Source organism: Lissotriton vulgaris, chromosome 5 (assembly GCF_964263255.1).
Source record: "Lissotriton vulgaris chromosome 5, aLisVul1.2, whole genome shotgun sequence".
NCBI lineage: Eukaryota > Metazoa > Chordata > Amphibia > Caudata > Salamandridae > Lissotriton > Lissotriton vulgaris.
This window is the reverse complement of record NC_141693.1, coordinates 898,270,851-898,284,127: the sequence shown is the minus strand read 5'-3', so window position 1 is coordinate 898,284,127 and position 13,277 is coordinate 898,270,851. Positions and strand designations below refer to the sequence as shown.

General features: G+C 49.2%; 1 protein-coding gene across 1 annotated transcript; it reads left to right on the top strand.

The window, feature by feature from the left end:
- Positions 1–948: 948 nt before the first annotated feature.
- Positions 949–10,538, top strand: HHEX (hematopoietically expressed homeobox). The gene is made up of 4 exons (XM_086922492.1): positions 949–1,442; positions 6,782–6,960; positions 7,852–7,902; positions 9,547–10,538. Exons 1-4 carry the CDS (start codon positions 956–958, stop codon positions 9,778–9,780), a joined length of 951 nt encoding a protein of 316 aa, XP_086778618.1. The 5' UTR covers positions 949–955; the 3' UTR covers positions 9,781–10,538.
- Positions 10,539–13,277: the final 2,739 nt, after the last annotated feature.

Sequence of the window (13,277 nt, the reverse complement as noted above, 5' to 3'; positions counted from 1 at the left end):
GCCATAATGTAAATAGAAAGCTTTGTAAAAGGTCTTTTCTTTTTTTTTTTTAAAAAAAAAAAAAATTCTTAGTACAGTATATAAAGTGAAAGAAGTAACTGTATTGAAGTCTTAAGTTTTTTTTTTAAATAAATACCTTTTTATTCGATGCGCTTGCTGTTGAAAAGTGAAGAAACAGACTCGAAAATCACTCGGTAAATGTTGTCATGGAAACGAGTGAAACAAAATGGCCCCCAGAGCGTGAGCGTGATGACGTAGGTAAATGATGTCATCCGCGTTGGAAAGCGCTCGAGGAATCAACCAGTAGGCTGTCAGGAGTGAACAAAAATGAATAAATTTCTCAAAACTCACTGCAGCGTAGTGTGATGACGAGGTTTCCGGTATCAGAGAAGGAAAGCGAAGGTTTTGAAGCGAAGCGCATATGCAGATGCAGGTATTTTTCAGGAGAATGCGCAAAAATGGTGAAATGCTGTTAGAAATGCCGGGATCGTAGAGGTCCTTGTCGCCAATATGTAAAGTAAGTAGGCAATGAGGATGAAGCAGTATAAACCATTAAACAATAGTTTAATTGTAAGTTGAACAGCAGATCACAGGAGCGCAGCTTGCCAGGAACGGATCCGCGGAGAAACTGACTCAGGTACGGTTAATACACAACAGTGTCCAGCATGACACGAGGGACGCACTTTTGAAGAGAAACATTCTCTTCAGAAGTGCGTGCAGCATGTTGGAATACAAGAGAAATGATGATGTAACATAAACACAAAAGAATGCAAGAGCGCGCCGCAGCGTGCCATGCAACTTATTTAAATGATACACTTACATGTACTTTACACAAACAAGGCGGTGCTTAGCGCGGCCGCGCCAATCCGCTGCAGGCGGGGCAGGAAGCGTCTCGCGAGGCCCGCCCACCGGCGGTAGAAGTCTAGCCGGGCAGAGGCGGCCCGGACAGTGACGGATGCCGCCCGCGGACACTAGGGCTGACGTTTGTGGGACTCCTGGACAACCCGCACCACTGACTGACACTACAGTGCGGGACTGTGCGGGGCTTTGCACCGCTGTCGCCGCTCCCCTCCGCCGGGCTCACCTCAGTGCCATGCAGTACCAGCACCACCCCGCTGCCCCCGGCTGCCCCCCGGGGCTTGGGGCCCCGCTCTACGCGCCCACCCCGCTGCCCCCCGCACACCCCACGCCCTTCTACATCGAGGACATTCTGGGCAGGGGCTCCTCGGGGCCCCCGGGGCTGCACTCCGCCAGCTCTCCCTTCAGCAGCCACCTGGTGCCCTCCTACCGGACCCCCATCTACGAGCCCACCCCCATCCACCCGGCCTTCGGCCCGCACCCGGCGGCCATCTACGGAGGGGGCGGCTTCCCCGGACACCTCTACTCCTTCCCGCGGCCGCTCAGCGACTACACGCAGGCTCTGCTCCGCCACGACCCACTGGGTGAGTACCAGCGCCCCATGCTGCGCACAGGCATGGGGCAGAGTCAGGAGCCTGACTCTGCCCAGCCCTAGAAGCCTCTCGGAAATACCTGTGTGTCAGTTCGTTTTTCAATCGGTCTGCATTCCGCCCCACTAAGATGTAGGCCCAGGAAGGCCCCAATATGCATCTGTCACAATGTAACTAGAGCTTTAAATTGGAACTGTTGTTGCACCAGACATCTGTCTGACTGTCACCGTACCATCACAGCAAGCTGTCCAAAAGGCAGAGATGTTTAAAGGGGACATGTGTGGTTTCATTATACCGTGTTTGACCGCGGACCCATAATTGTATGAACTAGGGCAAATCCCTTACCCTGCACACATAACGACTCCCTTCATTGCCCCCCCCCCCTCCCAATGAATAGAGTGGGCCTAAAAACGATGCTGGTAATGACTTCAAATGTCTGTTGGCAAGCCGGACTTTAAGATTTCGAATTTACATTCACCCTGTTGTTTTACCAAAGAATGAGCACGTGGTCCCCCGTGTGTTCAGTGGCTTGACGCAAAATGGTGACCGCTCCGCCGAATGTGATTGTGGCCCCCGAGTCTCCCATATGTCACCACTATTAGCTACATGCCCCTTCGCCCCCGACAGGAGCCTGCGTTGCGCCCCTTGGTGTGTTAAACATTTGTTTTTAGGACCCCACAAATTGTTCCTTTCCTTATTTTCTTAAGTGTGTGGTAGAGGCGGAGGGAAAGCCCAGATTCCTTGCAGTTTTAAGAAACATTGAACACTAGACTCCCGTGTATCAGATGTTGTCTGTACAGCGTAGACAGTTGTGAGACGGGCGCTAAGAACTTTCTTGTCTTTCTGCTTTCTGGCGTGGTTGTGGTGTGTGTTTAAGTACATTCGATACTAGAAAGTAATCAATAAATAGTGGCACTTCACTTTTACGACTACCGCCGTGGACTCACATTATACCTACAGTACGCTTTCTGTTAGCATATTGAACTGCAACAAGTGCTGAATAAAGGCCTCAATTTGCAATATAGTAAATATCTTGGAGCCTTCTGCCACCCACCCTCTCCCATGAACGTCATGGCGGTGTATGTGGTATACTTGTGTTGGTGACATGAAGGGTGCAGAGCGCAGCGCTTCTTGATGCTGCAGAGCCGGCTTGTCTAAGGTGTGCTATGTATTCAGTGTGAGCAGAAGCGACAGTCCCACAAGCTGACCCTGTGGTGGAAGATTTGCAGTCCGGGCGCACGCGGCTGACAAAGCTGGCACTGCTTGTGTATTCGATTATTCACAGGTTGCCTACAGTGCTCTCTCCGAAGCGAATCATTTGTAGGTGCTATGTTTTGAAGAGAAGTGAACTCTCTCTGCCCAGACTTACCGAAGTGTAGCGAGCAGTGAGCGAGAATAAAGCAACCTCTTAGTTACCAGTAAGAAATGCAATTCTTAAACTGCCCCTCTGTTGTAACCAGTAGTGGAAGTAAATCAATCTATCACTGAGTTGCACGTTGTAGTGATAGGACACAATCCGTGCGTCTCCGTATCTGACGTACGGTATACAACGCAGGAATAATACCCTTTATCAGTTTTAAGTAATAGTGAGGTAGACCAAGATAAGCAGATCTGAAGTGTAAGTAATGGTGAGAGGGTACATACATTTGCCTCTGAATGTAAGTAATGGCGTTTAGGTATTAGTGGGAAAGAAAATATTTAAATCCGGTTCAGTAAGTAGTGGCGATATTATATCTCTGCATCTTTGCACGTGGCAGTTAGAGCTAGACACCTTCGTTTTGAGCAATAGTGGACATACATCTGACACTAAACTGAGAGAATTAGAGATAAAAAAAAAACCTACGTTGCGAGAAATAGAGATAATAAAGTCGTGGGTGAGTTGTGAGTAACTGTAAAAATATATTAGCCACTGAGTAGTGAGAGTCAGGGATGATTACGTTGTGAGCAGGATTGAAAATAATTCAGTCTCTTGTTTGTAAGGGGGGTGAGATTATAAAATATCTTCAAGGTGTAGTAGTGAAAACAGACCTGTCTCTGCGTGCTGTGAGTGTGTGAGATAATACAACTGCAACAGGTTTATGAGTTCCTGTGAAAACAATTCTGTCACTGAGTTGTGAGTGTTAGAGACAATCTCTCTGGGTGGTGCACGGTCTTCCGGAGCCCTCAATATAGTAATAGTGCACGGCCTCTCAGTGCACTGGCGCCCTCAGTATAGTAATAGGGCACGGTTTCTAGGTGCCCTCCGTCCCCCATGGTAGTAATAGTGCACAGTTATTCCGAGCTTTCCGGTCCTCCGTGTAATAATAGCGCACGCTCCTTGTGCTCTGGAGACACCAGCATAGTAATAGTGCACAGTGCATGGGGTGCCCTCCAGCCCTCAACATAGTATTTATTTATTTATAACGTTTTATATAGCGCTAGCTAGACGCGTAGGTATCAGAGCGCTTTACATACACAAAGGTAATAGTGCACAGCGCCCTGGTGCCCTCCAGCCCCCAGCATAGTAATAGTGCACAGTGCCCGGGTGCCCTCCAATCCCCAGCATAGTAATAGTGCACAGTGCCTGGGTGCCCTCCAATCCCCAGCATAGTAATAGTGCACAGTGCCTGGGTGCCCTCCAGCCCCCAGCATAGTAATAGTGCACAGTGCCTGGGCGCTCTCCAGCCCTCAGCATAGTAATAGTGTACAGTGCCTAGGCGCTCTCCAGCCCTCAGCATAGTAATAGTGCACAGTGCATGGGTGCCCTCCAGCCCTCAACATAGTATTTATTTATTTATAAAGTTTTACATAGCGCTAGCTAGACCCGTAGGTGTCAGAGCGCTTTACATACACAAAGTTAATAGTGCACACTGCCTGGGTGCCCTCCAGTCCCCAGCATAGTAATAGTGCACAGTGCCTGGGTGCCCACCAGCATAGTAATAGTGCACAGTGCCTGGGTGCCCACCAGCATAGTAATAGTGCACAGTGCAGGGGCGTAACACAGGCCCCCGCAGCCCACGCGGTGCGGGGGGAGGGCCCTAACTCCAAGGGGCCCCCTCCGCACTGAACTCTGGCGGGAGAGCTCCTGATTGAGCCCGGAGGCCCCCCCCCCCCCAAGTACCGTGCAGGTAGGCCCCCTCACTTTTTGTTACGCCAGTGGCACGGTGCCTGGGTGCCCCCCAGCACAGTGCACAGTGCCTGGGTGCCCTCCAGCCCTCAGCATAGTAATAGTGTATAGTGACTGGGTGCCCTCCAGCCCTCAGCATAGAAATAGTGCACAATGCCTGGGTTCCCTCCAGCCCCCAGCATAGTGCACAGTGCCTGGGTGCCCTCAGCATGGTAATAGTGCACAGTGCCTGGGTGCCCTCAGCATAGTAATAGTGCACAGTGCCTGGGTGCTCTCCAGCCCTCAGCATAGTAATAACGCATGGTCTCTTTTCGCCCTTGAACCCTCGGTACAGTAATAGTGCACGGTTTCTAGGATCCCTCCAGCCCTCAGTACAGTAATGATGCACCGTTTCTAGGGTCCCTGCAGCCCTCAGTACAGTCACAGTCCTCGGCTCTGGCACCCTCTGCTGTGAGCCTCGCATGCCCCCTTGCCTCCGGAGGGGCCTCAGTGACAGGCCCGGCCTCTTTCCGCTCGGGCCGGAAGCCTTGCGCTCTCGATAGGAGTAAATCTGCTCTCAGAAGCTGTTAAGTGTTTTCCTGCCGGCCTCTTCCCCGGGAGTCGTGCACACTGCTGATTATTTTATCGACATCCTCAATACAGACAAATTCAGGAAACACTCGGCTTCTGATAGCCGGGATCCGTTTTTCTGATATTGTTCATTTCCTCTGTGTTGGATGGGAGTTTATTGCAGCTAAAATAACCAGCCGCTTCCTATTTTTTGTGGGGCTGTGTGTTTTTGCAGCAGCCCGGCTGGGCACTGACGCAAACGAAATCCTGAAAAACAATGCCGTCTTTCAAGCTGTTCAGACAGAAAACACACGAAAACACGGTGACTCAAAGGTCCTTGCAGTGCTTGAGCAGAGGCGATTATTAATATTATGATTGGGCGTTAATGGGCGCTGCTTGTCAGTCTGTAACCCGTTTAATTATGTTACAATAACAACATTAGTTGCTAGACGAGCACCTCGGTGCAGCATACTTAACCGCATTAAACCAGGCAGGAGCCAATAGTTGTGGCACTGTATCCGACAGCCCATGGGCGACTCGGCCCCTGGCAGGATTTGCATCTGAAGTGCAACAATAAAGCAGACACTGCCACCGGGCAGCAGATCTAGACATACCGTAAACCACTCCTCACATGAATCACCCGCGTTTAAGTCCACTTTATTACCTTTGAGTGCGGGCTCAAGTCAGAAGCGCACCTGCTCATTTAATAAGAACCTAAAAAAAAAACACAACAAAATACTCCCTACCGCACTTGGTAAGGGCTTTATCTAATGAATGTTACAAGTAGAACGATAATGCCGACCTCGCAATGATGGAGGGTTCAGTCTGCCATGGCGGGGGTCGAACTTTAAGATCGCAACACTGGTCAGCGGTGAGCGTTCAACTCTGAAAGCCACCCTCCCGCGCTTGGCCGGAGCTGCGGGGTGTGCAGGCACTGCAGGGATGCCGGGGCACTGAGTTCCTGGTATTAGTGTACAACGGCAGGAGGAAGCAAGCCTGTGTCTGCCAGATAGCCCTCAGGAAACACATTGGCGGAAATGTTGCCAGAGCCCCTGGGGTGGCCGAGACCGATGTACCATGGATGGGGCTACAGGCTGGGGCCAATAGGCGCGGGGGTGGTCGAGGCCGATGAGGGGGGGCGGGGGGGGCTAAAGGCTGGGGTCTATAGTGGCTGAGACCGATGTACCATGGATGGGGTCTATAGGCGCTGGCGTGGCCGAGGCTGATGTACCATGGAGGGGGGCTACAGGTTGGGGCCAGCGCCCCTGGGGTATTCGAGGCCCATGTACCATGTATAGGGGCTACAGGCTGGGGTCAGTAGGCGCTGGAGTGTCCGAGGCTGATGTGCCATGGATGTAGGGTTAGCGTGGCTACAGGCGGTGGTAACCTCGGCAGACCTCGGAGAGGGATGCTCTGCAGCCCTTGCGCAGGCCCAGTGAAGGGAGGTTATACTTTGGGGACTCCACTGCTCATGTGCAGGGTTGTAATTGCCCCGGACTCTGCAGCGCCAGTGCGCGTGCACTCTGACCCCGGGCTCTCCCAGGGTCCCTGTGCCCGCTGCTAACTGTAGTTGATGCCGTGTTTTCATCTCCCGCCTCCTGGCCCTGTTGATTGTATCATGACGCAGTTTCTAAGAGGTTTCAATGCACACAACTAACGAGTAGTGTTTCTCTCTCAGGTAAGCCCCTCCTATGGAGCCCCTTCATCCAGAGGCCGCTGCATAAGAGGAAAGGGGGGCAGGTGAGGTTCTCCAACGACCAGACCATCGAGCTGGAGAAGAAGTTTGAGACGCAGAAGTACCTGTCCCCTCCCGAGAGGAAGCGCCTGGCCAAGGTGCTGCAGCTCAGCGAGAGACAGGTGAGCCGGGCCAAGGTCTTCATGCAAATCCATCGAGCCATCCACCCACCCAGCCGTCCACCCATCTACCCAAACCCACCCATCCATTTGACTCACCCACCATCCATCTTAAGAGTGAACCCATCCATCCCCCTTTCATCCATCCATCCAGCCATCCACCCATCAATCCACCCACCCACCCAGCCACCAACACACCACCCACCCACGTACCCACACAACCCACACACCCCACACACCCACCTTCCCAAACCCACCCATCCACCCACCTACCCACACAACCCATCCATCCATCCAGTTTAAAAGTGAACCCACAGATGTATCCATCCATCTAGTTTTAGAGTGAACCCGCAGATTATATCCATCCATCCATCCATCCATCCATCCATCCATTCTAGCTCCATCCATCCAAGTTAAGAGTGAACTCACAGATCCATCCATCCAGCCATCTATCCATCCTTCCACCCACCCATCCATCCCACTCACCCACCCACCCACCATCCATCTTAAGAGTGAACCCACAGATGTATCCATCCATCCATCCATCCATCCACCTATCATTCCAGCTCCACACACCCAACCATTCAGTTTGAGAGTGAACTCACAGATGGATGAATTCATCCATTCATCCATCCTCTCACCCGCCCATCCATCCCAATCACTCACTCACACCCACACCCCATCCATCCATCCATTCACCGAGCCATCCACCCAGCCCTCTATCCAGTTTGAGTGAACTCACAGATGGATCGATCGATCCTTCCATCCATCCCACTCACCCACCCCACATCCACCCATTTTGAGTGAACCCACAGATGAAGCCCCGCGCCTCTACTCTGTGGGGGTCCGTGGCGCAGTCTACATTGTTAACCCGGATCCCTTCTCTCTGTGCAGGTGAAGACCTGGTTCCAGAACCGCAGGGCCAAGTGGAGGCGGCTGAAGCAGGTAGGGGGCGCGCGTCGCGGCGCGCGAGGGAGGGAGCGTGTGTGCACAAGTCATTTGAAGGCTGTTTAACCTCTCCACCTCGATGATAAAGATACACAGAGCGCGGCGGGCCCGGGTAGGCGCTCGGGCGGCACTGATGCTAAAAGCTGCGTCCACACCGCGCCGATTACACGCACCCTGATTGTTCAGCAAACCACATGTCCCCATCCACTCAGCATCCAGATAAGGGCATTGTCGGCGCATTACCAGGCCCGGCTTCGGTGGAATATTATTGATTCCTTTAATTGGCCAATTAGGGCGACGGGGCAGGGCCGCTGCTGATGCTGCCAGGTAAACAGGCCGGGCAGTAATCTCGTTTCTGCCTGCGAGACAATCGGCGGTATCTCCCCAGAAGCGCCGGGGCTAATTGCACTTGATGGCATTGATCTTCTGACACGATTTCCAGCCGGGGGGTGGGCGTTATTTAATAGCAACCCCCGATGACTTAACGGTGTGTAGAGGCGGTGATACTGCGGCATAAAGCGATGCAGAAAACTATTCATTCGAAACGGTGACAACATGAGGCGCCTGTAATCAATTCAAAAACCACTGGGCGCTTTACATATTCTATTCAATTGCGCTGATATCTATCTATCTATCTATCTATCTATCTATCTATCTATCTATCTATCTATCTATCTATCTATCTATCTATCTATCTATCTATCTATCTATCTATCTATCTATCTATCTATCTATCTATCCTCATACATGTGTATACTTACACATATATATATATATATACACACACACACAATTATATATTTATATACATATATACACACACATGTATATGTGTGTGTGTATACATATATATATATATATATGTACATATATATGTACATACATAGTAATACACACACACATACAGACATCTAATTGTAGTACAGTTCCCTTGGTGGGTGTAGTGTGCATAAATGCGCACGGCTCACTCCAGTGCAAAGCGCGGCGCTGGGAGTATGCCGGCTTTTTGTATGTTACTAATGATGGTGACATCGCCTAAAGTGAGAGGCAGCCTAAGACCACATCCCTCATGCCTGTTTCGGAGCACAGTCGGAAACAGTAAAGACACTTCCAACTCCAACAAGGGGGCTGTTTACAAACCGCAGTATTTGAGAAGATACTGAACTGGAGCACCCTGGCTACTCCACGAACCGGGGTGCGGGGAGGGGGGTGGACCCTCATCTCTACTGTGGACGCAAAACCTATTGCAAGTGCACCATCAGACTTGACTACTCTGCACGGGGAATCATTGGAACAGCATTTGTACGGCCCTTGCAGTTTCCCAAACAGAAGGACACCCTAATAATTCAGTTGTGTCGGAGGGAGACCAAGTTTTAAAGTATTCCTCAGTGTAAATTATTATGAGGCATCGAACTCCTTCTTGCACCTGACATCTATTGACATTGCAGCGCTTCATTCATGGTCTGATGTACTCGAGGCGCTGTACCACAGCACACTGTCGGAAAGGCCTTGTCGTTGCTAAGCAAACGCCAGAAATAGTGTCTCTCGCGGCCCATGTGCTCAGTCTTTCATTGTTTACAGATGCTCACGATTGGTTTTACTGTTCTTGTCATTAAATCAGATGTTTTGTGTTGCCTTTAGGAAAACCCCCAGGGAAGTAAGAAAGACGAGTCTGACATTGCGGACAGTCCCTGCGAGCAGAGGCAGGAGCGGTGCCTACCCCCCGACATGAAAACGAAAGACATCGCCCTGGGCGGCGTCCGCCGCTCGCCCTCCCCGGGCTCCCCAGAGGAGCTGGACTCGGACATTTCCGATGATTCGGACCAGGAGCTGGACATTGAGGGGGACAAGGGCTACTACAAGGCGGCCCACTAGCCATGGGAACAGGACAGACCCCTCTCAGCCTGCACTTTAGCTGGACCCTCGTGGGAAGTTGCCACCAGGGCCCAACGCAGCCTGGACAACTGCTTTTTCTTGTACATTCAAATGCCTATATTTTGTACAGAGGATTTTTGTATTTATCGTAAAAACGATGGCAGTAGTATTTTTGTACAAAAACTGATTTTCTAGTTTGACTGTATCAACTCGTGATTTGTTTGGACATTTGTCAACACATTGCCAGGAACAGTAACCGAAGCCAGGCCTGGCTGTACCTCCTATGCCCACCTGCAAACATGACTCCATGCACCAGGATGCGGGGGGCACTCCTTGTGCCTTGATCACTTTTCGATGCCTGGCGTGACAACATTATTCTGTATACTGGAATTAGTGGACTCTTTTTACACACAATGGAATCTGCCAGCCCCAGCGTGGAAATACTTCTGTTTTTCCCAGAGTTAAACTCAGTCTGTTCCTTGCTGGCTGGTGGTGAATGCTGCACGGTACTGTAAACACGTGTACGCCCTTCTCCCCGGCTGGAAAACCCTAAGGAAAGAACTGTGCCAACAGTGGATTCTCAGCATAGACCCACTTCGACGGTGTCACAAAGTGGGCATGAAATCATTATGCTTTGGAAGTGTAGTGGTTTCATTTCTCCTGAATGTATGTATTGTGTACATATTTTTTTTATCATTTCAAACAATGATATTTAATGCCAGTGTTCAGTTTCTGGAATAAATCCGAATTCTGTCGAACGTGTCGTTTCCTGCATATCCTATGTCAGAAACTTTGTCATTAATGAAGTAGGCGCAGTGGCACTTAGAGGCCCACTGGACCCAACTATGGTTTACTACTCAAAAGGGGAGCAAGAAGGCCTACTTTATTTGCCTCCTTTAGGGCCTACCACACCTGTGCTACACTACCGGCATCATGCTTTATTTTTATATTACATAGTTACACAGGGTTTGGTAAGCATCCTCCAGATCCCCTCTCTTAACAACAAAACACACCAGAGAGTTCCTATTATTCGCGGTTTACAATTTTACATTCCTTTAAAAGTGCTGCTTATTTCTGTCAGAAATGAGTACCCTCTGGTGTTCTGGAGAGCCACCATCGATGTTACAACCGACGCAGTCCATGTTGTCATTTGTGATGTATTGTCAACCATGACACCATGTGTAAAGTCAGTGTAAAACAAAGTTTATTGTATAGATAACTTTAAACCCTGACAATAGAAAAGATTAAAACAAATTATAGTATACAAACGCAAAAGAGAATAATGGTTCCTTGCAAGACCCTATAGCATAGCTGGCATATTATGCCGAAAAAATGAAAACTCTGGGTGTGCAGGCTTTCTATTTTCCTTCTTCCCTTTCCCTTATCTTTTGTGGAAAAATGAATACAAATGAGTTAAAATCCACCATAAAATGGATTAGGTTTTTCAACTAATGTTAAAAAAACCCAATTACAAAGTGGTCAAACTCTACAATATTTAATGTCCGTGACCCAAAAGCTAAGAGTTAACGATTCATGATCATCTCAGTGCTTTGTTGTGAGTTTTTAAGGAAGCCCTGCACTGCTTTGAAAAATTTGCCAATTCTTGCCAATTCGAGGGGAACTATGGTGCTAAAAATCCAGCTCATTGCATGATTGCAGGTTCTTATACCATGAATTAAAAAGAGTGGCTTTCATAAGGATCGGCGGGAGTCGAGCAACATCGGGCAGCTGCAAAGTAGATGTAAAAAGGTTTCCGATTTGTAGTCGCAAAGTCTACACTTAACTACTTTAGAAAGCAGCGGCCTGTTAGGATTAAAGTCTTTGATGTGTAATGCTAGCATCCTAACTCAAGATTTGGTTAGGCAAGCTTTCCCTATTGTGCATTTAAGGTAAGGTTGTGGCCGAAGTCCAACTTGGCTGTCATTGTTGTATGATGCTGCCTGGGCCCTATTGCAGTAGACGTAAGTGAAGAATGTGTGAAGTCATAAGCAGTTCATCGGGGCGAGTTATAGTTTGGTCTGCTAACCATCAAATGCCAATTTCAGTGGTTTTTTTAGGTGTTGTTTCCCAAATTTAATGGTATTTTAACTGTCCTGGTATTTCAGTGAATTCTGTTTCTTTTTCGATTACATAATACATCCAACTCCCGTCTTTTTTGGCCATGTGTAGCGGGGGACAGTCACACATGGTCTGGCCTGCATCCAGGCCCAGCTCGCAGCCTCCCATGCTGTCTACCACACTATGGAAGATGCCAGGTCTTGGGCAGCATGGGTGACAGCCGGGCCTGGTATTGGGACCCACCCTGTCATCAACCCCGCCTGCGCCCAGATTGTGGGTTGGTCAGTAGGTCCGGCCAGCGGCCAGGCCCTGTGCCCATCTTACACTGTGCCAGTTTTTAAGCCACATGCTGAGTGTAGTCTGCAACCGGGCTCTACATCTGCACCAATTTCACCCACACCTGGTGTACATGGCCGTTGTCCAGGGTCAGGAACCATTGGCTGACTGTAGGCTATGTGTACTGGGCTCTAACCTCAGGGCATGGCCACAGTACGTCTCAGAACTTTGCCATGCATTTTTGCAAGATGTGCAAATCTGCAACAATAAGAAGTCATAAAAAATGTTGATTTTTAAAAAAATATGCAGATCCACCTGTAAGTCTAGATCAGCGAATACTGTGAGAAAAAAAAAAACACTTTTTATTTTTAAGGTTCTGCCTCTCTAGGACCCCCTACATCCTCTCTGAGATTAGGGGATTTCACTGTCCACCCCTATACCCTGGCACAGTTTTTTTTAGAAAAGAGGGTTTGGTGACTGGCATCCAATCAACCAGTGCAACAAAAAAAATGCAGTTGCTGCTAGCCAATCAGACTGTGTAGTTCTTCAGCTCCTCTAAGAATTTAGCAAACCCCCAATGGATAAATGGAAAAATGCTCTGTAGTTCAGTAGAATGTGTTTATACTCCGAGGACCCAAGGATCTGGATCTGCAAACATACCAAAGAAAATCAAGTTACACACCCTTTTAAGTGAACCCAACACCTTTTCTAACAAAGATATCTGAAAAAACTGCAGAATGTATGTACAAGAAGCCACTAAAGTCCCTATTTTGAGTGAAGTTCTATTTCCTTGCCAAGTTTAGTGTAATTCCACCAGAAAGACTTTGTTGTTGTGGTGAGTAAAAATTCACTTGGAAGCCTAAATAAGAAACATATTGTTCCTCCCATGACAGAATCTGGACAAAATCTGACATGCCAAAGCGTAGCCAGCTGAACCAATTGAGTGCCAGATGTCTTCGAGAAACTTTAAAAGGTGCCAAGGAGGACTGGACTAGACAACCAAAAACAGCCTTGGCAAACACATTTAAACCTGCCCCACACTGCAAGAGGTCACTTGTGCAATCATGGGGACCATCCACTCAGAGGTTCAATTGACTCATGTCCCCAACACATCTACAGCCTGGGAACATCACCAATCAGCACTACCTTGAGCCACATCGTCA